Source organism: Aptenodytes forsteri, unplaced genomic scaffold (genome assembly GCF_000699145.1).
Source record: "Aptenodytes forsteri isolate BGI_AS27 unplaced genomic scaffold, ASM69914v1 Scaffold277, whole genome shotgun sequence".
Lineage (NCBI taxonomy): Eukaryota > Metazoa > Chordata > Aves > Sphenisciformes > Spheniscidae > Aptenodytes > Aptenodytes forsteri.
In genome coordinates, this window is record NW_008795561.1 from 627765 (window position 1) to 653397 (window position 25633).

Here is a 25633-nt window from a genome sequence, read left to right on the forward strand (position 1 = left end):
GGAGGACTGTCTCCTGTGGGAGGGACTCCACGCTGGAGCAGGGGAAGAGTGTGAGGAGGAAGGAGTGGCAGAGATGGGTGATGAATTGACCACAACCCCCAGTCCCCGTCCCCCTGCGCCACTCAGGGGGAGGAGGTAGAGAAATCGGGAGTGAAGTTGAGTCTAGGAAGAAGGGAGGGGTGGGGGGAAGGTGTTTTAAGATTTGGTTTTATTTCTCATTACCCTACTCTGATTTGACTGGTAATAAATTAAATTAATTTCCCCAAGTTGAGTCTGTTTTGCCTGTGACGGTAAATGCTGAGTGATCTCCCCCTGTCCTTATCTCGACCCACGAGCCTTTCATCGTATTTTTCTTCCCCTGTCCAGCTGAGGAGGGTGAGTGATAGAACAGCTTGGTGGGCACCTGGCGTCCAGCCAGAGTCAACCCACCACAGAATATCTCTAAGGATGGAAACTCCACAGCTCTAGGTAACCTGTTCCAGTGTTCAACCACCTTTACAGTAAAGAAGTTTTTTCGTCTGTTTAAGTGGAATGTCCTGTATTTCAATTTGTGCCCATTGACTCTTGTCCTTTCCACACCACTGAGAAGAGTCTGTCTCTGTCTTCTTTACCCCCTCCCATTACATTGATCAGATTCCCCCTGGGCCTCCTCTTCTCCAGGCTGAACAGTCCCAACTCTCTCAGCCTCTCCTCATATGACAGATGCTCCAGTGCCTTAATCATCTTCATCACCCTCTTCTGGACTCTCTCCACTATGTCCATGTCTTTCTTGTACCAGGAAGCCCAGAACTGGACACAGCACTCCAGTGGTGACCTCACTAGTGCTGAGTAGAGGGAAAGGATGACCTCCTTCAGCCTGCCGGCAATGTTCTTCCTAATGCAGCCCATTGGCTGCTTTTGGCACAAGGGCATGTCATTAGCTCATGATCAACTTGGTGTCCACCAGGACCCCCAGGTCTTTCTCTGCAGAGCTGCTTTCCAGCTGGTAAGCCCCTAGTGTGTACTGGTACATAGGGTTATTTCTCCCTTGGGGCAGGACTTTGCATTTCCCTTTGCTGAACTTCATGAGGTTCCTGTCAGCCCATTACTCCAGCCTGTCGAGGTCCCTCTGAATGGCAGCACAACCCTCTGGAGTATCGACCATTCATCAAGGTTTTGTTTCCTCTTCAAACCTGTTAAGGTGCACTCTGTCCCATCATCCAGGTCATTAATGAAGAAATTGGTCCCAGTATTGATCCTTCAGATACACCACTGGTGACTGGCTGCTAGCTGTGCTGCTGATCACAACCCTTTGAGCCTGGCAGTTCGGCAGTTTTTCAATCCACCTCACTGTCCACTTACCTAGTGTACATTTCCTCTGGTTGTCCAATGAGGATATTAAGAGGGACAGTGCTGAAAGCCTTACTGAAGTCAAGATAAACAACATCCACTCTTCTTCTTTCATCCACTAATCCAGTCATCTCTTCGTAGAAGGCTGTCAGGTTGGTCAGGCATGATTTCCCCTTCATAAATCTTTGCTGACTACTCCTAGTCACATTCTTGTCCTTAATATGTTTGGAAATGTTTTCCAGGTGGATTTGCTCCATCACCTTCCCAGGGACTGAGGTGAGGCTGACCAGCCTGTAGTTCCCTAGATCCTCCTCTTGGCCTTCTTGAAGGTTGGAGTGGCATTTGCCTTCTTCCAGTCCACAGGAACTTCTGATCACCACAATCTTTCAAAAATAATAGAGAGCAGCCTCACAATGACATAGGCCAGTTCCCTCAGCACTTGTGGGGGCACCCCATCAGCTCCCATGGACTTGGGTATGTCCAGTCTGTTTAAATGTTCCCTAACCTGATCCTCCTCCACCAAGGGTGAGTATTTCTTGCTCCAGACCTTCTTATTGCTCTGAGGGCCCCGGGACTCCTGAAGGCCAGTCTTATCAGTAAAGAATGAGGCAAAGAAGGCACTGAATACTTCAGCTTTCTCCATGTCTTTTGTCACCAGGTCTCCTGCCCCATTCAGAAGCAGGCCCACATTTTTCCTAGTCTTCCTTTTGCTGTTGATGTACTTGTAGAAGCCCTTCTTTTTGCCCTTCACAGCAGGGGGCTGTGCCTCCATAGGCAGTCTCACAGGCATTATGTTCCTCCAGTCCTCTCTAGTTCATGACTGTGCCTAAAGGCACAATCTAGCTGTCAAACTGCAGGCACTTCCCAGACCACCAGATGTCTGCTGCCTTCAGAAATTTAATGTACACCTTAGATTCCTCCATCTCTCAAAAGCTAAATAGTCCTTTTCATTTTCTCTCCTTTTTTTTTTTTTTTTGTGAAAGCTATCTATATTTCTCTCAATTATTTGTGACAATAACAATGTAGGCTCCTGCTATGTGGTGCTTTGTGAAAGATCTATATTTCTCTCAATTATTTGTGACAATAACAATGTAGGCTCCTGCTATGTGGTGCTCTATAGTTTCTGATATAATCTGTTTTATTAATAAGTGGCTGCTCTTTGGAAAATGAAATATTTCTCGGTAATCATCACTGCAGGCATCAAATCATATACAGAAAAATAGCTCTGAAGATATCATTAATCCTTGAGCTGCCACACCTGACAAACATAAATATGGTTAAAGGATTCAGAAAACTCATTAATCAAAATACAAGTACTGAAATAGATTTCCTCTTGCTTTGAAGTGTATTGCCCTCATAACATTGTGAATTAGACCTTCATTCAAGTTTGATGGTGAACACTTCACAAAATAATAGATTTGCAGAATCAAGTTAGAGTTGGATGTTAACAAGGTTTCTGTGCTGATGGACAACTGCTTCACAGGAATGTGGCTGGCTATACATATCTTTGCAGAAGTATCTGGGGACAAGATTTTCAAAAACATGTACTTTTCAAACATGGGCCTCCCAGATCTTTATTCAAATTCCTAAGAAAATGGCCTAATTTTCAACTATTGCGCAACCAAGTGCTTATAAAATGATTTAGAAGTCAGTTTGGACACGTAAAATCACGCTTTCATAAGCTACATGACACTCAGGGCAATTTCACTGTTGGTTTAAGCTGACCAAAAATAGTAGTCCTGCTACACCCTCCACCCCTTCCCTTGGATTAACACCTGAAAGAAAAAAAAGAACAAAAATGTAGCTTGCCGCACAAGCACTAATGCTGGCAACAGGGAAGGGGCTGGAGTGTTTGTTCAGAGGTAGACAGGAGAGGGGGATTTCCCTTTTAAGCACCAACAAAGCTCCAGATCGCTTAATACAATCCCAACGCTCCCTATTAGGGAACAGAAAGGCAATGGTGATTTAGGTACTGTAACAGTGAGTATTGCACAGGGGCATAAACAGGACTCCTAACGACTTGGGCCAGTTGGTGCAGTGCTGACCCCAGCGGCATGTTACCTCAGGAACAGGCAAAAATGCCTGTGTCCCCAGAGCAATTCAATAAGCGCTACGCAACAGTGCAGCCCAGAGCTGTACTGTATCCTTCTCTGAGAGGTGTGGAAGAGGATCAGAGGTAGGGCAAGACACCCCTCAGAAAAAAAAGGAGGGCCCGCACCTGCGACCATAAGCAACAGCTCAGATCTTTTCCATGCTCACAATATGTGTTGACCACAGTAATCATTTATCAACTGCATAAAGACAAAGCTCTCGTTTAAAGACTGTCCAAACAATTGCGTCTAAAACTCTCCAGCCTTTGAAGTTTTCACCTAGGGTAAAAGTCTCAGTTTAAGTTTAGCTAAAACTCTTTGAATCTGCTTCTCTTTTTGCCTTTCATTTCACCTCTGAAGAAAAAAGAAAAAGGAAACTACAGTACAGGAGTTACATTTCAGCATGAAAAAGGATCTTTCTGATTAGCCTTATTCAACAGATCAGAAATTTGGGATTTAATTTATTATAAATGCTATCCTTCAACCACTCAACGAAGTTTAATTTCATTAACACTTGGGCTTCTCTAGAAAGCTTTGATTGCTGAAATGCATCAAATAAAGAGGCAATAAAGAGGCCTCATGGTATTAATACATTTTTTGGCCAGAAACAAATGGTAAATATTTTCAAAGCTATTATCTGTCATGTTGGATCATATGGAGCCTTGGTATTATGAAAGAATTAAAAACAACCTTTGATTTTACTGAGGTTTGGCTAGTTTACAAATACTATGATCTTTATTAAGGATACCAAATAACTTCAGAGAGATGTGCTCTTATCTTGGTTTGGCAAACTTGAAGTGCTTTTAGATCTCTGGTTTGCCTTCCAGCCAAACCTCGCAATGGGTTTTAATGTTGACAATGCTGCGAAATCACTCATGCCTAAAATGCAATAACTGTACTTGAAGTAGCCTCATTAAAAAATAGTTTCCACCATATATTTTTTAATCCTTCCTGTTCCACCTTTGAGAACGTGACGTGCTTTAGGTAGTATAAGAACCTTACATAGTACAAAAACAGGTGGAAAAACTTCCAGGCTAAATGTCCAAAATGTGCAAAATCACATATATCAGCCTCCTGATGATACTTTATTCCCACTATCTTATTTACAGAGGGTTTAGTGTCCATCACAGCACATCATCACATACGTGCAATCTCTCCATTTAGTGAGAGTGGCTTAGTTTACCCTACCTGTCCCACGACCACATTATTCAGTTTCAGCCAAGCTTTGATACAGTAGCATATCCATGACACCTGGGCAATTAATTATTGTAACCCTAAGCATTTCTTGGCAAAGAGCCACATCATGGCACACAGCACGATACGGCTCTGTGATTCAATTTACCATGGAAGAAAAAGTACCTAATCCTGAGGATTTGACATGAAAGCCCTTACGTAGCCTCTCAGTCATCACCTAGAGGCGACAGCTCTGCTGGTATTGTTAGCAGAACTTCTGACGAGGGAAGCTTTCTGAATCTTAATGTGTGTTAATCCCTGACCACATTCTCAAAATAAGGCTGAAATAAGGGGTCACTTCACCACATTTGACCCCTTTAAAAATAAAAGTTAGGGTGGGTTTTTTTTTAAGTGAGCCATGCATCTGTGCATCATACTGGGAAAGATTTACGATATGCCTTGAGTCTCCTACCTTCCGTCTCCAGTTTTATAGGGATTGTAGGCGCTACTGCAGGAATGTGATGCTTGCTATCAACACACAACCTCGGGAGCAGCAGCAGAAGCAGCTGAATCAGTTGCACAAATATTTCACACTTGGAGATCCTCAGAAAAGCAGGTCTCCTCAGAAAAGCAGGTCTCTGACTACTCTAAACCAGGACAAAGCACCTCAGAAGGCTGAATTCACACAGACATCTTTCAGAGGAATTGCTATAATATGATTCTCGGTGTACTGGATTCCCAGTCTGGCTTTATTTGCTCATTTATGCAGTATCTCAGCCCATTGTTTAAAATTAATACCAAAAAATGCATGCTACGTAATCTGAACCAAGGACCTTTGGCGGTCCCCTTAGCTGTTCCCTGACTCAGTCCATTTCTTTCCCAAGTTGGCAGGTTTTATACCTCATGCCACAGTTCACAAAACTTCATCAGAGTTGCAGTGTTATTTATTTGCCTGCTGGCTTTATGTAAACTGTAACCGAAGGTGGTCCGTATGAGTGTGTTTGTAATACGTTACACCTTCCTACCCGAGGGGTGAGATGAACATTGATCAAGGAGGAGCGTTTGATTAACCAGATACTTGCAATGTGCTAGAGTGAAATTTGGCATTAGGAAGGTTGTTCCACTCGAGCACGAGACTCATTTTCACTAGAAAAGCACCTTCAGCATTTCTCAGATACGAAATGAAAATTCACCTCCTGCTCGAGTTGCTTGTTTGCCTCCAGAATTGCTCTCCAGCCTGACATTTTTTCTGGAGGGGAGGGCGGGTGTTGAGAGATTTGACTAGTGAACAGCGCAGTCATCAGCATCCTGAAAGGGCAGGTTCAGGCAATAAATCTAGGATCCTGTTTACCAAACAGCTTCTGGGCACCCTTGTCTCAAATGCGTAGCTACTAATTTCGACAGGGCAACCTGGCATAGAGAAAAACTCACAAAATATTCTTTGCTGAGGGGCTCCTCTTGTGAAAGGGGCAAGCCTAGATGAAACCAGAACAAAGCTACTGAAAGGGACTGTGTCTTTTTTAACGTAAGGCTGCAAGAGCCTGTCGAAAAACCTGCTGAATTATGTCCCTGCTCTGTGTGCTCACTGTGAATGACTGGACAGCATCGGTTTTGTATCGCCAGACACCATTGTCGTTTCATGCTAATGACATTATAGTCATGACAAAAGGTGGCTATTGTTGCTTACTTTCTAGTAAGAGCATCCACAAGGGGAGATAACGTATGTGCTGAAATCCTCGCCCCTGTGAACAGTGAAGCTCTCCTGGACGCCCTGGCTCTGCCTACACCTAGCCTCCATTTCCCCACAGAAAAGCAACTGTAGGTGAACTGCTACTTTCAGCATCACAGCCGTGCCAGGAAGCCCAAATCAGTCCGGGGATCTCATTATGCTAAACACTGTAACAAATGCACGGTAAGAGCCAGCCAGCCTCTGGCCCAAAGATAAAGAGTCTAGAGCAACAGAGCGTAAGGGAGAAGCAGAGAGGAATGTGAAGCTACTTGCCCAGCACTGCAGAGTAGGTCCAGGGACAAAGTTCAGAACGAAATCTTTTGCAATCCAGTGACTCTGAATTTAATGTCAGACCATACAAACATTTGCGTGGAGGACTGTGAAAAGACTTTGCCAGACGGGGAATGGCCAAACTACTTACGAGATACAGAACTACTACCCCTGTGCTAAGGACAGGTTTCCCAAAAAGTCAAATAAACCTCCAGTCTCCTTCTCCTGCCCCCAGCCAATATGGGATCCCACAAGCACACTTTCTTATGGTATCTGCTTTTGTTTACCTTCAGATCATTTTTTAAAAGTCTCTCCCCAGCCTCTGGAACATACTAAACAATCATGATACCATAGTAGAAATTAGACTACTAATAAGTCCAGTGTTGTGCTATCAGTAGTTGAGACACTTTCTGTAATGGTTCAAAGGTAACATCATGAACTATCACACGTGTAAATTCAGGACAGAGATAGCGGTGAAATCCTTGCAAATAACAATGGAGAGCAGTAGTACATATCTATAAAATTATAAGCAATCACTCATAGCAGTGTATTCAAGCACCAGCACAACACCCCTGAGAAGCTCTATAGGTACAAGTGAAATTTTACAATTGTATTGGCTCTGGATGCTTTTGATAAGAATAGTACCATTCTGCTTAATAGGCAAGAATATATGCTTAGGTTAGTATCAAATGCAACACGGAAGATTTCAGCCTATCAAAACTACTTTTAGCTGTATTATGAAATTTTAAAATCTTCCTGAAGTTTACCAGACTACAAGGTGGTATTACAGTCACCTAAGGAAATGAATGCGTAGCTGAGGGGGAAAATGTTTTATAGTATCTGATAATACCTTAGGCATTGATAGGACATTTTTGTACAGGTTGAAAATGCATTCTTCATTTTTCACTGACAGCTGGTTAAAGGAGGAATGCAGTGAAAAGTCTATAAAAGCTTTAAAAAAACCCCTTGAATAGGTCTGCACTTCTGGTTTTCTCCCGCCCATGCTAATAAGTGATGTGCAGTTGTTAACAGTACCTTTTGGCTTCAGTGCCACCTTGGCCTGTAACCACACCAGGCAACAAAGAGTCCTACAGCACTTCTTGAACCGGGAAAGAATGGGGTTTCGCATCTCTTTTTAATACAATAGTGTAGAAATATTGGAAGCAACTTTTTACACGATTCTTTTTCTTCAGCTTGCACGAAGTCTATGCACTGCCACTCCAGCAGGCTGGCTTTTGCTCCTTCTCTACCACTGGAAGATACTTTCTGTAGGTCAGCATAGCTAGTTTTGGAGTCTGTTCTTACTACTTTTGGCTCCTCCATGTCTGATACTGCTGATCATTGATTCCCATTTGATATATTTTCTTTCCTTGAGTTTGCAATACTGTCCTTGCCTCTTTCTTCTCCTACCTTTGTGGCTGCTCCTCCTACATCTCCTTTGGGAGGCGGTGTTCTTTCTTTTTCTAACATTCCCTGGGGCAACTCTTTCCTCTGTTTCTAGTTTCTTCTTTTTCCTTCCTCACAACCTGCTCCTACACACTCTCATCTCCTCCTATGACTTCAGCTGCTATCTCTCCATCAACAAATCACAAACCAGCCTGATCAGCCGCTCTCCATCCAATCCTACATATTTCTCAGCTTCACTAGCATCTTCTCCTTGATGTCTCAGTGTCAACTTAAAGGGATGATGGCTAAAACTGATGACCTGACTCTCTTCAGTCCATAATTCTCTGTCAGTGTTGAAGTCCTCACTTTTCTTCTGTAACTCCATCTCTAACAGCTCCTCCCACTCTCTAAACCTTTACCAAATGAAACCTGTACCTTTTCACTTTTTTTTAGTGTTACACTTTTGAGAGCATCTTGTTCCTTTCCATTCACACAAACACAGTTTAGATGCATATCCTTCTTAAGGCATCATCTCTCTTCTTGTTTGTGACATCCTAGCAAAAAACTGTTTTACTGATGAAGGACTTCCTGCAAGAGCATTGCATTGATCTGTCCTCTCTCCCCCTCTTTTCCCAGTACTCCCTCCTTTCTTTGAATCCCTTCATTGGTTTCCTCTGTTCTGACATCGAGTCAAGGTTTATTACACTCAGCTCTTTCAGTAACACTAGTAATTATTTTCCTGCTTTTTTCCATATGCTCTTATGCATTTCATCTCTCTCTGAGCTAGTCCATGTCTTTTCTTTAAAAAAAAAAACAACCTCCTGTAGAGGTTTTCTATCTTTCCTCTTGTAGAGAAAATTTGTCTTGTAGAGAAAAGATATTTGGTGATCTAATTGCCATTAACAGATAAAATAGCTTTGATACTCTGATCATTTCTCCTGAAATATTACAAGAGAATGAAACATGCTTATTATTCCTTTTACCCATGCATCTATGATTTATTATCAGAGTAAATGTATTCTTTCCTCTGCAATATAGGCAGCAAAAAAAGATTAAAAAATAGGCTACACAGATTCAAGAGGCATATGTCCATCAGTGGTCATCAAGCATGATGGTCCAGGTGTGCTTTTCCAGAAGTGTATAAACTGATGATTGCAGCAAGCTGGAACATTATATTTGGAGAAAGATTCCTGTATACCTTTCTGTTACTGGCCCATATGTTGGACACTGGTTACTGGGCTAGCTGGGCATTTGCTTTGCTGAAGTCCCTATGTTACATCCCCACAGTTCTTATATTCCTGTAACTTAATGGGATAACCAACAAATCTTTCCGATAACCAATAAATCTTTCTGATATCATCTGTGCCCTTTATCTTTTTCCACCCTTACAGAAACCCTTCCCCTTTCTTTACAAGAGGGGCTCACTTTGTGAACTCCTGTGGAGTAGGATCCCATCTTATTTCTTTGTCTTGAAAACTTCCCAGCACTTTTATGGGAACACCTAACATTCTGATTATTAATAACAAGAAAAATGATATTATGATGAGAGCAGAACCGCTGCTGGCAGAATTATTTGCAATCCTAATTTCACACATACAACATGCTGTCCTGAACCTCTGCCCCTCCAGGTAATATCAGCTGGGGTTTTGTTTTGTTTTTCCTTTTCCAATTCTGCTGCAGGCAGTTTACTTTGCAGCTTCCATCCATTAATCTCAAAGTACTTTTACATAGAGGAATTAATTAAGACTCTTGCATACAAGAATTAATTAAGACAGTAGTAGGCATGTTTTATCATCTCCATGTTGCACATGGGGGAACTGAGGTGAAGAAAGAGTTGCCCAATTCTTTTGCAGAGCTGGGAATGTACTTAGGCATGTATCATATCCTCTCAACCTGGTGTGTAAGAATATCCTTTCTCTCCTAACGTTGTGAGGCAGATATCCTGTTTACCAAGTAAAATACCATTGACACGCAGTCCTATTATTCAAAATGGAAACGCTTCCCTCAGGCGAATACCTTGGCCAGTCAAATTTCTAAACACATCCTTCTTTCTTATTTCAGACAGAAAGAAGAACACAGCACGAAAAGCAAACTACTGTAACTACTGTGGGATCTGATAACATTTATACTCTTCTAAAGAATCAACCCAATACCTGAAATCTGTAATCTTATCATCCTGCTTTAACAGACTCTCCCTCTTTCTCAGCATTCACATGTATACTTCTGTTTGATAAAGAAAGAAATACAAACCTAATGACTTATGATTTTTATCTACAGTTCATAAAACCTTTGCACAGCTGACGCTGTACTATCATGCTTCTGAAATGCAACAGTGCCACCTTCAGATCATGCTAAATATGACTTTTTCACAAACCATCAGTATGGAAGAAGCACAGCAGCGATTTTTCTTTTCATCCAGACAAGTCCTGCTAGAAAGCCCAGAAGCACATGTATAAACCTGAGCAGAACCTGCACATTGACATACTGAAGCACAAATGTTCGCTGGGAACAGTGGTCCTTTATTTTCATAAATAAACATTAATAAAGAGCAATCAAATACTACTTTTTAATACCTGGCATATTCACTCTCTAAGCACGAGAATCACAGCATATTCCCCTGCCACTGCACTACCAACTCACATTGGGCAAAGCAGCACATCAGCTGGGACCTCCTCCTGTTCTGCGACTTTCATGTAATTTGCCAACTATGCCTGCGTATGTTGAGTCCCACAGTGAGAGCCAAGCTGCAGTATATACTGTAAATAGGTATCTGTATGCACGTATGTATATATCCTAGATACACTATACACATTACATACTGGATATAGTATGCATTATATCCCCCAAAAGGGCCCTGCTCTGAAAGAAACCTACCAGAAAGTACGACCCCAGGTTGTGTTGCAGCCCCTCCCCGCTATATGATGAGATGCAGGTCTAGTGCATGACCCATATACACAGGTATACCTCCTGCCATGTCTCCTCCCTGCCAAATTGAGACTGTCAATCAAATGTGTATGTTCCATTCTGAAGTTTCTTCTAAACCACAGCATTTGACAGATCCTTTTTACCCTCAACAGAGGTGTTATTTATTTAAAACTGAACCAGCCTGTCATTAAATATTAAAACAGGTAACAGTTTCAGTAAATTCAGTCCTGCTTTAAAAATTTTATTATTACACAAAAATTGGTGCAATGCTGTTTAAACAAGAAAGAACAGTTAATTCAATTTACAGTCTCTTCGCAGACATACTACATATTTTATATTTGGTTTTATTATAACGGGCAAACCTCATCATTTTAAAGCTAAGCCATTTGCATTGGTAATTAGAGCCAGTTCTGAAAAAAAGTTAAAATACTTCTCAAATTAAAGGTTAGGCGTCTGGTATTTTGAATAAAAAAAAAAATCTGTGATATTAGTTCAAATTACACATATTGGACTGGAGAGTATTAAATCAATACAGGCTTGAAAATCAAGGTGGGAATTAATTACTTGAGTTAATTTCTTCAACCTTGTTCTACAGTATGACTGAGAGAAGAAAGTAAGCAGAAAACACTCTACTCACCCACTGTCATACCATCCATGTAACGCTTGATGATATCAAAGGAATCTCTTAAATTTCCTTCTGTTATGTCAAATATGATATCTGCTTGGTTGGCCGGATATGTAGGTGTGATGGCACGAAGAAAAATAATCTCTGCAAATAAAGAGTATCACAGAATATACTGAGAAGTATTTGAAAACACCACTGAGGAACCCAACAGAATTTGATCCAAAATGACTTGTCCTCAAAGCTGGTGGAGGACAACCCCGCACCCCCAGTTTGTCCTTTAAAATGGAAAGAAAGAACATCTGGGGGAAGGGTGGATTTGGATAGATTAATTTTCTCCTCCTGCACCATCCAAGAAGCCCTGAAGCCAAAACACTACTTTGAGAGTCCAGAAAGACCACTCTTAGAAACTAGTTGGACTTCCAGCATGTACCCAAAGAGGACAACACTGGGGATCCACAGAGTGGGCAGTGGAGGGGGACCAAACAGATAAACCCCTGAACTCTGATTCCCTTAGGCAGTTATACAAAGTATTGCCATTACAAATTACAGAGTCCTTTTGAGCACTGGAGGAGGAGTTTAGGTTTAAAAAAAAAAGTGAAACTATTTTTCAAACCTCTTGTGAGGGAGGTAAATATTATTATTCTCATTATTATCCTCACTCTACAGATGATGAAACTAAACCATGGGGCTGTAAGAATTCACCCAAGGCCATGCGCTGAATTACAGTTTAGGAACGTCTTCTGGGCTTCGGTAGTACTCTCAGATCACTAGGTCTCATCTCTTTTTATTAAATCATGAGGATGGACTAATGAGGGAACCGTTTGGGAAGCATCCTGGGCCAAATCCTTAGCTCTCCTGCCAGTACACCTGGTGAGGCTGAAGGGGTGTGTATGGGAGTAGAAGTGGCTATGGGGCATTCCTCCATTCCCTGTGAAGTAGGGCCAGCCAAGGCCTGAAACAGGCCTGACACAATCTACAGCAGCTCTATGCAGCGAAGTTATTGGTGGTTAAATTGTTCCTATATGAACACGGATTGGGACGTCTCTTGCCCTACTCCCTCTGCCTGGTACAGAAGTGAAGAATCAGCTCTGGCTTTCATTTAGGACAACTTTCTGAGATAGCAAGGCTGAGACTCTGGGTGCATCAGAAATAGGGATTTAAGAACTTTAAAAACCCCTCCAAAATAATCTCCCTTTCCTCCGTCCCCTTCTTCTCCCTCTGTGTCTGTGCCACACAGTAAGTTGCCGAGTGGCTCATCCTACAGAGAAGCAGGGCTGAAGGCAGTCAACCCACCTATGGAAGTATACGCAATCCCCAGTGAAGCTGCCAGAAAATGAATACAAATGCCAAGGACCAAAAATTGGCTCTTGATCTCTAAGTTTATATGCGAACTAAGCGAAGTGAGTGCGATCCTTATGAAACTGCAGGACTTAAAAACTTGCAGAGGCCGAAGGAACTACAGAAATACATGAGTGCCCATGAGAGTGTAGCATCTGGGGCTGGAAAACTCACTTTGGATGACTGGACAGGCACTCACTTGGATGCTTTTTGAAAATCTTAGCTTAAAAACTTTCTGTCCAGTCCTTGGAATTTCCCTTCCTTTATTGTATATTTTAAAAAACAACTTATTTTTTTCACAGGTCAAAAACCAGCAAATCACAGTACTAGATAGTATATTCAATATAATGTATTTTGTGATTAATGTTTGCATGTAGATAAAGGCTATATTCTTGGAACAAGCCACCTGTCAATAGCGAACAACAGACCATAAACAGATGAGAGAAATATAATGAGCACCTACTTCCTATGGCAAAATCTGCAAAAAAGGGAAGAAAAAAGTCATGGGGCACACAGCTATTATGTGAGTAAATGTGAATTATGTGGTAAATGGGAATTCAGACTCAATATTTCCTTAGACTGGGAAGCCGTATGAGTTAGAGCTCAGAGTGACTTTCTTTGCCCCATAAAATTAAAACTCCTGGATATCGAAGGTTTTAATTAAATGAATAGTACACTATAATTTGGAACTGTGCAAACATTTTACTGCACCGGTAGCTAGTCTGGCTTTAGGCAAGGATTTCCGGTGGAGGTTTTATATGTTGTAGTCTATTAAATGGAACAAGGAACAAACCACTTACCTTCAGGTCTTGTAAATTCTCTGAACGTGGGCAGTGAAATGACAGTGTGGGAAATTGTGTGGACTGGATCCAACACACAGTTGACATCATTTGGTCGACAAGACTTAATGCAACGGATAGTATCTGTCTTTTCAAGTCTGACACTAAGAGAAATGAGAGAGAGATGCATATATATCCTGAAAATGAATTACTTTGTGTTTTGCAATCTGGGGAGCTAGAAACTCTAATTGATATAAGTGTTCATTCTTCACCTCAAAAACTTAGACAAACGCAGATCATCAGAAGTGCTGGACCACTGAAAAATTTGGCTTGGGTAAGAGTTGCAGTCAAAACCCCCTCAAACCCAGTTCTTCAAGCCAGGCATGTAAGAATAGAAAGAACTGTAGTGCATAAGACGCCATGTAAAGTCTCTTTTCAAGTACAAACAGGACCAAACCACTAGGCCCAGATCCTCAGCTGCAGTGCACTGGCGCGGTCTCACCAATTTCAGTGGAGCTACGCTTATTTGCACAAGCCTTTTTGTACTCCATGGGGTATCAGTCCTATAAAGCAGAAACAATTGTTTCCATTCTGGAAACCTGGCAGGAAATAATCTGAAGGGCCAACTTTCTTTCACGACTTTCAGTGCAGCAAGAGCCAGAAAAGCCTCTCTTTTTTCACACCCCCCCTTTCCATCTAAACTGAGAAAACAGAATGGAAACTGGGGGAGGAAAAAAGTTAACCACATTATTTAAAACCTCAAAGATTGAATTCTGAGTTTGGGGAAATGGTAAGGGTCCTTTCATATTCCATCTCAACCAGCTGCTCATTCGTACTTGAAAGTCTATTAAAAGTTGAATGACTTCTTCTCACCCTTGTCCACTAGAGTGAATTTAAAGTCACTTACAGTTCAAGAACTTCACACAATACCCGGTCTGTGTTCATGAGAGATGAAAGGGCTATGCTGGGACTTACAATGTGACTAAGGCCCACAAATGATCTCAACTTTGACCTGCCCATTTCTTCATATTTCTAAGTGGAAAAAAAGAAAAGACTGCAGTGTCAGAGGGGGGGAATTAAAAGATTAAAAGGAAGAAAAATTCACTGAGTAAAAGGGAAACAAAAATGGAAGCTTTAGTTCGTCAGATGCCTCTAGAAACAAATGGTTCCTGCTCTTTTCAAAATGTGTTACCCAAGTCCACATCTACAAGCCATCTTTTTTCAGATGTTCAAAGGGACTTTATGGCTCTATTAATAATAAATACATCAGTAACTTCTTATTATATGCTACCCACATTTGCTCATCAAAGAAAACAAAGCCAAACATGGTGATACTGTATGAAGCTAAAATAAAGATAAAAGCGAAAACATGAATCAACATTAAGGAAAACATGCTTCAACAGATATGAACTGGCATAGTCCACGGGAAGGCAATGAAGCCGGGTTAATTTACACCAGCCGAGTCTGGCTTGTTATTCTCACTCTGTAGTTGATGTTTTGAGACTGGCCAGGAGATACAGGCCAGGAGAGACCTTTTACTTCCCACCTTTACCTGGGTACAAAATTTCGTCATTTCCTAGACATCTCACAGGGAACAGAATAGGGCTTTCTCCTGAAATGCCTCATGCTGGTCATTTTAGAACAAATTAATTCTGGATATATGGACATAATAGTCTGACCTACGATAACAGATTCCATCCCTTTATTTTAAATCTCAGCTGCCAAATTAAGAAAGGACTTCCAGCCAGCTGACCCTCATGTCTGTGAAATAAGGATCAGCTAAATTACATAGTCTAGTTCCAGCATAAAATAGTCTATTTCAAAACACATAACAAATAGAATGGAGGAAAAATGTACATAATTTGTGTTTGTTTCCTTCTCTCCCTTTTTTTTCCTTACTGTGTATAGAGGAGTTTAGTAGACATTTACATCTATACAGCCATACAAACAAACATTGCATCTTTCCTCAGGATCCTGCTGAGCTGGGGTCACAACAGCCAAGTCAGACTGGGTTTACTTCCAATAACGTGTTTAAAAATTCTGAAAAAGTTCTTTAAAAGTTTTTCTCTTTGCATTATATAACACATAAATAATAACTATACCACCATCTAAAGGTTTTAGGGACACCAATAAACAGTAGCTTGCATAACTCATTTTGGGACATTATTACTAATGAAGTACTGACACAATACATACAGCATCCTAAATTTTCATAGCTGTATTTAGATAATAGCATTTGTATGCAAAAACATTGTGGTGGGAATGTCTGAAGCATTCAGTATTGGTCTGCCTTTGCTCCTTCCTGAGACGGAAAGGAGCTTTACTCTCGACTTCAGCTGGAACAAAATTTGGCAAATACAAACATTTCTGAAATTCTCATCCAATAAAGCCATGAATTTGTTTAAGATGAAGTCGTAAGTAAGACTTACATTCATAATTCTCACTTCTGATTCACTGGAGTAAAGCATTCTGACATGAATTAGGTACCCTGCATACAGAAATGGAAGATCACAATGATCACAAGTGATTTGTGTTAGTTCCTAACTAAAACTAATTACTAGATCCATCCAGCTTGTAACCATACGTGTGACAGATAAACGTTTGTGTCAGCTCTGTTTCTTTGCACCGTTTATCTCTCCTCTTACAAATCCCACCACCTTTTTTTTTGCATGCTCTGTCCACGCTGCTAAACTTGAGTTTATGCTTTCATTTTCCCCTGCCTAAATATTCATTCTCTGATCTCCTTTCTTTTGATATCCCTGCTAATTGCTTCAGCATATCCAACGTGCAGTTAGTAACACTTTGTTCTCTCATTCCTTCGACAGCACATCTTTAGACCTCTTCTGGAGCAACTTCTTTGACAACCAGCATCTACTTCAAATCCTGATACTTGCTATTAATGATGTGCTCTGATCTCAGAATACTTTTTATTTTACCCTTACACGTCATCTTTGCATTTGATCTTCTGATTAGCTGACGTTTTCCTTTTTGCTCATGTCCTCCTACAGTGGGGACTGTGCCTGACAAAAGTTTCTTCCTAAGTGCTCGGAACTTTCTTTATTCAAATCTTTCCTTCAAGTTTTCCCCCTCTAACAAAAATTGCAGCTTTGAAGCTGGTACCTCCTCCAGGCCTTTTTCATTTAAAAGAGAAAAAAGTTAAGAAACAGCTCAGTTGCTCTAATTATTTTGGAAATAATCCTTTCCTGAATATAATTTTTTCTGTCTTCTTGGGTCCTGGTGTCATTCCTTTTCATATTCTTTGTTGGATTCAATTAGTAAGTTCTTTGGACCAGGAGCCGTGATTTCATTTTCATTTGGAAAGAACCACGCACATAAATGGCGCTACATAATCACATACATGTTCTTCAAAGTTCCAGCTAAACTGCAGCATTAAAGCATCTAATACAGGAGAATCTGAGCTCCGTGTTCTTGAATTACTTGCTGAATGCAATTAATATGGTAGCATTTTACAATACTGAAGGCCAAATTCTCTCACTCCCTTCTTTTTCTGCCAAACAAATATATATTAATGCTTGCAAAAATGAAGTTTATTTTTGAATCTTTATCCTACTTAATTATGGCCTCATAATGAACTGGTAGCCAGAGGGCATTTATATACAAGCATCTTCTGTGGCGGTAAGAAACCCCATTAACTCAAGTAGCACGGGCTTGTGCTTTCAATATTTAAAGCTGGGACTCTATCCCCACTGGCAACTTCTGGCAGCTTTATAAGTATGTGTCAACAGACTTATTAAACATTGGCATTCCTCATGAGACTTGAACTCCTGTCAGCCAGCTGGGATAAACTTTGCCTTAGGGAACATGTAATACTCTGGCAGAGTGCTGCGATCATGCCCCAATCTAGTCCTTGGCTGATGATGAGCCTGAGAGCCCGCAGCTTACAGCTAATAGAGTAATTCCTTGTGTTCAGGTGATTAAGGTTTGTGATCTTGGTTTAGAAGGTTCCCAGTTTCTAACCTTGTACCTTGCCTGTGCTGTCTGTATTTACATAGTGAGGCATTTTTTTTATATGTGCATTCACATGGGTTGTTCCTCACTCGTCTATGGACTGACTGTTCTGTCTAGGTACTGGGCAGCAGAGAGATCTGAGCCCAAGATGGTGTAAAAGAACATTAATTTTTAGATCATACCTCTGGGACTGAGCTTTTAATATTTATCAATACAAGGACTGAAGAGTAAAATAAATCCTTTTCCAGCTCACAAAACAAAAAAACTCCAAAGAAATTCCAGTTGTATTGTCTACATTGTTCTTGACAGCATAGAAGTAAAGGAAGAAAGTCGTAGAAGTAAAGGAAGAAAGACTTGGATATTGGAATTCTGGCTGACCTTTCAGGGCTGCTATGGTTTGGTTGGGGTTTTTTTTGCGGTGGTGGTGGGTAAAGTCTTTACAGTTAAAAATTTATCAGCTTTGATATGGAATTTGGAGAAACAAAGATGTTATGAGACCCATTAAATATCTTTTTCAAATGTTCCTGTAGACACATCCCAGGATATAGCCTGTGAAATAGAAAGGAGCTCTCTGCTGCTAGCTGAATGCTGTTAGGAAGCTCGTTGCTGTTTTCCCATCATTATTTCCCATCAAGTTTTTCAGTTCAGTGGAAATTCCACAGAAAGGAAGATGAAAAATCTCTAAAAGAAATGTTCTTTAGAGGAGATTCTCTTTTGTACCATCCTTAAAAGTTAGAACTGGGATCTGTACCTGGTGGACATCAGCACAAGCTCACTAGCTACAACAGAGCAACGATAACTAGCGCAGCTTGAGAATCGGGCTCCACGCTTTCAAAGTGACTTGTGTGCTGGGGCACCTCTGAGGTCCTAAGGGCCTTTTAATAGATTTTCAGAAAATGCACAGTGTTTGTCCCGTAAGTGATGAAACTATCTAAATATGTCTCAGTTGAGAGAGCTCGAATTATGTACCTATTTTGTTTTGAAAATTTAGACCTAACATATGCAGCTGTGTATCATCAAATGAGACCAACTCCACTACTGTGTGAAGTAAATTAATAGTTTTCAGTCCTCGGTATATTCAGATAATAAGCTCTTGGACACCAATTTCTGCTTCTTATAATGATGCAAAGTACACATAAGAATCTCCCCAAATTGAGACATTCAGTGATAAGGGAAAGTGGAGAACTGTAATGATGATGGCAAATAAAATGCAAGTGCAGCATGCAACAGATGAACTAAAACTTTATTAAAATTGGAAAAAAAAAAAGCTACTCTTAGAAGAGAAAAAGTAGCCGCTAATGCCTGTAAGTTAGGGATCAAAGCTGTGCAGAGACAAAGATAAAAAGTTTGGCAATAAATGTGTTGACAGTTCCATGGCGGGAAAGTTGCATTTGAATTGTCAGAAGAAGGTCTCTGGGCTCTGTGATTTGCCGCTGCATGACCACAATGCCATTGTGGTTGTTCACTTTTTTTGTGGTGAAAAAACCCTCCTGGTTCCCGCTGATGATGGACAGCAGAATTTTATCCCCAGGGACAGCATTGGAAGGGCCCATGCGGAAAATGTCGGTAGGTACTTGAATGTTGGTAGGAAAAGAGAGGTGATAGTAGGTTATTCTCAGAGGCAGGCTCTGGCACTCCTTATTTTCATTACAAGGCAAGCGCTCACAGCGACTGCAAGAAAAGTGAGAACACAAGACAAGAGGAAGATTAGCGTACATTTAGCAAGCGTGATAGGAGAGCAAGGGCAGTGGGGGTGGGAAAAGATAGGTTGACTTGTATACTGTATCCATTCTTCAGCCTGGCACCTCAGTCATATTGCAAATGGGCATTTATTAAATAAGGATGAACTTGTCTGTAGCTGGTGCTTTTGGAGAAGCGTTGCCATTTTCAGAAGCGTTGCCCTTTCTTTGCTACTCTTAGGAGAAAAAGTAGCCGCTAATGCCTGTAAGTTAGGGATCAAAGCTGTGCAGAGACAAAGATAAAAAGTTTGGCAATAAATGTGTTGACAGTTCCATGGCGGGAAAGTTGCATTTGAATTGTCAGAAGAAGGTCTCTGGGCTCTGTGATTTGCCGCTGCATGACCACAATGCCATTGTGGTTGTTCACTTTTTTTGTGGTGAAAAAACCCTCCTGGTTCCCGCTGATGATGGACAGCAGAATTTTATCCCCAGGGACAGCATTGGAAGGGCCCATGCGGAAAATGTCGGTGGGTACTTGAATGTTGGTAGGAAAAGAGAGGTGATAGTAGGTTATTCTCAGAGGCAGGCTCTGGCACTCCTTATTTTCATTACAAGGCAAGCGCTCACAGCGACTGCAAGAAAAGTGAGAACACAAGACAAGAGGAAGATTAGCGTACATTTAGCAAGCGTGATAGGAGAGCAAGGGCAGTGGGGGTGGGAAAAGATAGGTTGACTTGTATACTGTATCCATTCTTCAGCCTGGCACCTCAGTCATATTGCAAATGGGCATTTATTAAATAAGGATGAACTTGTCTGTAGCTGGTGCTTTTGGAGAAGCGTTGCCATTTTCAGAAGCGTTGCCCTTTCTTTGCACGCACAGATGGATTGAGTCTGGCACCTCAGCAGGGGTGAGAGTTTATTTGCATTTAGATCAGCTAAGCTCTTCCTAGGGAGAACACCGGCTTCCCCCTCCCCTCCCCCCCCCCAAGTTTTATGCTTTTGTTGATTGGACATATGTTAAATAAAGGAAGAGATCCTAAGTGGTTAGTGAATTGACTGTGTCCTACTTGGGATGTCTGGCTGGATTTTAAGACTGAGCAAAGTATTCTGAAAACCACAAATGTACAAAGAGTTGGTCTTTCTGAGAGAGAAGAGGCATTCTAGATACTGCACTGTGCATGTTCATCATCTGACAGCATACAGAGGAATGTAAAACTTACTTCCAACACTGCCTGTATGTTAAGGTTTATTTGCTTTGAAGACAAACCTTCCTCCTCATGTGGCACAGTATTTCTCTGTGCTACCAGGAGAACCAACCTGAGTCAGTCTAACACCCACCTAGGCGAGCACTGAAAACAAGATCCAATGGCCTGATGTCTCCAGCATGTGCCCTACACATTCAGTCCACTCTTACGCAGCCTTGAGTCACAGGAATGATGCTGGTGAGTGAGAAAGTTGCCCTCTGCTGTTTTCTTCCCTTACCACTAGGCACTGTATTACAGCATCAAATCCAGAGAACTAGGAAGAGATCACCCATACAGGCTGAAAGTGAACAATGAATGTCAGCACCAGAAATCATGATCTGCATGGAGGGAGCAATCTCCTCCTTTTCTGTTACTGAGAGAAGTGAAGTTTGTCCTGTAAAATATGGCACAGACAGGTATGGGCATTAAAGAATGTTGTAGTTTACCAGCATATTAATGAAGATCTGACATGTCATGCTACCTGGTGGGTTTGAGAAGTCTTTAGAGAATTGCGTACAAGGAAAGATTATATGAATTTCAGATGAAAGATATGCCCAAATCACCACATTCAAGTTGGTATCCGAACATCCTCTCAGACACGTACATGGAAGTAGAGGTAGACATGACGATCTCAGCTGGATGTTGACTTTGCAAAATTTGGGGATGATCAGGTTGTGCATTTAGCTCCAAACCTGCTTCATGCACAACTATGAATCAATTAAATTATGTACAAGAGTCTCTCCACTCAAAAGCAGTATTCAGTCCACAGGCTGAGGTTTTGGAACCTAAACTATTCATTCATTTCTTTGCTAAGAAATGCTCCAGCATGAAAGCATGATTTGCTTCTTACTACCTCAAGGAAATTTGAGTGCCCATTTCATTTATTTTATTTTGACATATAAAATTGAGCTCCTATCAGGAGTATCTGGTATCAATAGAACTGTGGCTCATAAGCAAGCACCACTTTGTTGCCAGTGCATGGTGACCTGAATTCCAGGAACTTCTCATTATATGTAAAATAAGCATTTTCAAAAAGAGCAGTTAAAAGCACGCTCAGTTCTTCAGTTAATGTGTTCTATGTTTTCTTTTAATACCACTTGCAAACCAAAGCACAAAGCAATTCTTTGAAGACTTAAATGCATTCTTAATTTTATTCATGTGTGTAAAGAGCACACACAAGTCTTCACAGGATGGCCAGCTAATTAGGTGCGGATACTCTTGGAATATTTTCAGGTATAGTGAGTTCTGCATTCTTTTCTGAAATGTCATCAATAACTCCACTAAAAAGAATGACTTGGTTTTGTTGAAATCACAAGGCTACTTGGTTTTGCTGAAATCATGAAGCAAGTCAAGGCAGTTAATTTCTTAGTTGGAAATGTTTTCTTCATGTAAATCTTTTTGGAAGCACTTAGATGCTCATAAAGATGCCATGATTTATTCTTTTATAAAAGTAAAATGCATTTTTTAATAATAGCCAGAATTTTAAGGGAACAAAAAACCAAAGCTCCCAGCTTCCTAAGATTTGAAAAAGGACATTCTGCTGATTCAGAAAGTTATTTGTGGAGACAGATGTGCCTGCGGCTACGAGTTAGAATTATTCAAAATTCACCATCTTTTATCTTATTCTTTGGTGGTGCACACTACACACTTCACTATATGTTTAGTTAATGTGCACTAATTGTTCCATCAAATAACCACAAAGGAGAGATAGCAAATATTATTGCTTTCAAGAACCAGAGTTCATCCTGGGGTCATGCACCACAAAGGCAATAAGCAATGAGGATTTAAATCCCAGTGTACTCTCTAGACCTTATTTAAATGCTTCCCTTCAGTGGGCAGAAGAAAATCATACGGTGGGGGAACCCAACAATCTGCTCCTAGTGAGTGAGCAGCCCAAGACCCCGGGTGCAGCTCCAGCTCCGTGACATCTCAGGACAGATGATCTGGCCGTACAGCTACCGCACCCTGCCACCACGCCATGTCGCTGTGGGAGAGAGCACGGGGGACCCGGCAGGAGAAGGGGAGTGCTGAGGAAGCAGCAAGATGCTACCAGAGAAACCCAACCCAGAGCCCAAGTAAAACATGCACTGCTTTGCAGTGAGGCAGTTTTATATACATCTTTGCAAACCTCTGCAATTAGGCACATGGGCTAGAAAAATAAGCATGTATTGCCGCTAAACACTTACTCCTGAATTTGTTCCCGATTATTTTAGCTCACTTACTACTCTGTTCTCTTAGGTTTATTTATGTGGCTGAAATACTGGTTTCAAAGAATTACTCATAGTTTGAATTTCATGTACCAAACACCAGTTACTCATAAAGGAAAACTACCAAAACTAGAGAGATTCCATTTTAGATAATGAATACAACATTTCCTAACGGAGAAATGAGGAGAAAATATTTTCTGCCTTCCCTCCTGTTAATTTCTGAGCCTGGTTTTCACTCCATTGCGTCCGAAGGAGTTGAGTGGTATACAACAATTCCTCATGCACTGAAGGGAAAAGAACTTTTTATTAGCAGGATTTATGGCTTTATAATTTACTTCATACAGGGAAACCATCTCAACGTGCTGAACAACTAACCAAGTATTATTACCAAACTATACACTACACATCTCTGAAATTCGACCCTGTAGATTTCCAGAGCTGTAACAATCTTACGGACCTCCTAGAATATACTCTACTACAAAGGCACTCGCTCACGCTATCATCGGTGTGTATTTCTTTTCAGCAGGTTGCACCACACCTTGAGGCCCAGATGAGCCATCGACCAGGCTTTATCACCACATCGTGGATCTCTACATTTATGTTAATTGAGCTCCTCTCTCGAGCTGGAAAGCCTCAAGGAGTTTTCAAGCTATAGAAGAGACAGATCCATCTTCATTTTGCCCTCAGCACTGAGCCTTTAGGTCCTATCCTTGTCTCCTTCATCTGCCTTTCCCAAGGTGGCTCTTTCTTCCTATCTCCTTTCCTTGCCTACTGCCCTTCCTGCTCACTCAAACATTTGGCATCAGGACCATCTGCTCAGCCAGTGCCAATCCTCCTCTTCTTGCTCCATCCTCTCCTGGCTGACACTTGGTTCTCTCAGTTTCTACCTCACAGCCCTAGTCCCAAAGCATGTACCCCTTCCCTCAGTATCTTTGTGCAGCCATCCCAAATTATTCCTTGCTCTGATGGTCTTCATCCAAATCTGGCATCAATCACCCTTAACCATAAGCTCCTGACTCCTGTGGTTGGTTTCCCCCTTGTCTCTAAATTGTTTTACCCAATTTTACCTTCTACCCCTCAAGCGTCTCCCAGACTCATTCTCCTCACCTGGTCATTCCTTCAGATCTTTCCCTCCCTACATTCAGCCTCCTTCTTAGTATGCTTTTCCTTCTTACCGAGTCGGCTCTTCTCTCACCTGTGCTAGAAACAGCTTTCTTATCCATGGAGTCTGGGTGGTCTTTGAAAGCACAGAAGAAACAGGCTCTGGGGTTGTCAGGGCCAGCAGCGCCTGGCCCAGGACAGATAGGAGCTGACATTATAGGGAAGATCAGGCTTCTTTCCTGTGGCTGTATGTGGGAGCAGGCTCAGTCTGTGGAGTTGGTACCTGCACATTTTAGACTGCTTTAAAGAGCTGCAAGAAGCTCAGGTCTGCTAAATCAGAAGAGAATTGTTTGTTGCTAAAAAAGAAAGACCTCTCTACTGATAGGAAGAATTAAATTGCACTGAGGAAGACAGTCAAACACAAAGACAGATTGCCACTGAGGCTATGAAAACCTTATCATTCAAGGACCTGAAGCAAAAGTTAAACAAACAACTCTCAGAAATACTCCAGGTAGACCTGACTCTGTTTTGGCATACAGGGGTAGATTAAGATTACCCAGCAAGGTCCTCGTTTCCTAAGGTTTATGAAAAAAGGCTAAATGCAATTTTACAGAGTTCATAATTTCAGAAGTTTCAGAGGTTTTTGGTAAGGATGACAAAAACCGCAAAAGTAATCTCCTAACAAATTTCAGGTTTCTACTCCAAAACATGACAGCAAACTGTTAAAAGAAAAAAAAAAAAAATCACCAAAATTTCTTAAACACACTTTATGAAAAAAGGCTAAATGCAATTTTACAGAGTTCATAATTTCAGAAGTTTCAGAGGTTTTTGGTAAGGATGACAAAAACCGCAAAAGTAATCTCCTAACAAATTTCAGGTTTCTACTCCAAAACATGACAGCAAACTGTTAAAAGAAAAAAAAAAAAAATCACCAAAATGTCTTAAACACACAAAACAATGTGTTCCTCCCTACCCTTGTTCTTGGAAATGAGTGAACTGCTATGGCTGAAATTTGCCAAAACTTGAGCCTGAGTCAGACACCTGGCATGTAAGATTTCAGCCGTTGGTTACGTTTTGGCAAAATTCTAAGCAGTTAAAAACAGGTCCTAATAATGAGAAGTGACAGGCAACCTTAATAATATGCAGACATGTCTAGAATATAAAAATATTTCCCAATCTGGCTCAATGCAGCACACATTTCTGACACACCGCCACAACAGCTTCTTTATCTTTTCTATTATTTTTCTTGGCTTAAATATTACAAATGTTAGACTTCAGTGTCGCATAAAAAGAATTTAATTGTTATGCAATTTGAAAACAAAAAGTGTTTGGCAAGGTAGTACAGCAAGTTAAGTCCTATTGTGAGTAGCAGTAGATCTTAATTATCCTTGGAAAAATACCAAGCCTATAGGCTGATCAAGGAAAACAAAAAAAAAAGAATTTAAGCAAAAGAGATAAGACCTTCAATAAAATTGTTACCATTAAGGATCGGACCATGCCAGGCACTTGCTGGTCTTTGGGGAAGGTTACACAGGCTGTTTCCTCCTGAAGCTCAGAGTATCTATACAGCATCCTGAGCTTTCAGTCTATAGCATGGGATGATCCTGTGATTACTTCACCTGATGACAATCACCACTGCAACAATCACCACTGCAACAGCCACCACGCAAAAATCTCTGCTTTAAAGGTATTTGTTAAGGAAGCTTCTGGATCACTGAGGGCTGTTGCCTGTACATAAGGATTTTAAGAAAAAATAAGAATGAACGAACTTGGATTTGCAGGACTGAGG

The 25633-nt window shown here is 41.1% G+C and overlaps 1 protein-coding gene across 1 annotated transcript in view; it reads right to left on the reverse strand.

The window, feature by feature from the left end:
* The window catches only part of FBLN1 (fibulin 1), a 69781-nt gene that overhangs the window by 11367 nt on the left and 32781 nt on the right, over positions 1-25633 (reverse strand). The window contains exons 14-15 of the mRNA XM_009282235.2: positions 13666-13808; positions 11540-11671 (exon numbers count right to left, since the gene is read on the reverse strand). Coding sequence (XP_009280510.2) covers positions 11540-11671; positions 13666-13808 — 275 coding nt within the window. The remainder of the gene's footprint in view (positions 1-11539; positions 11672-13665; positions 13809-25633) is intronic.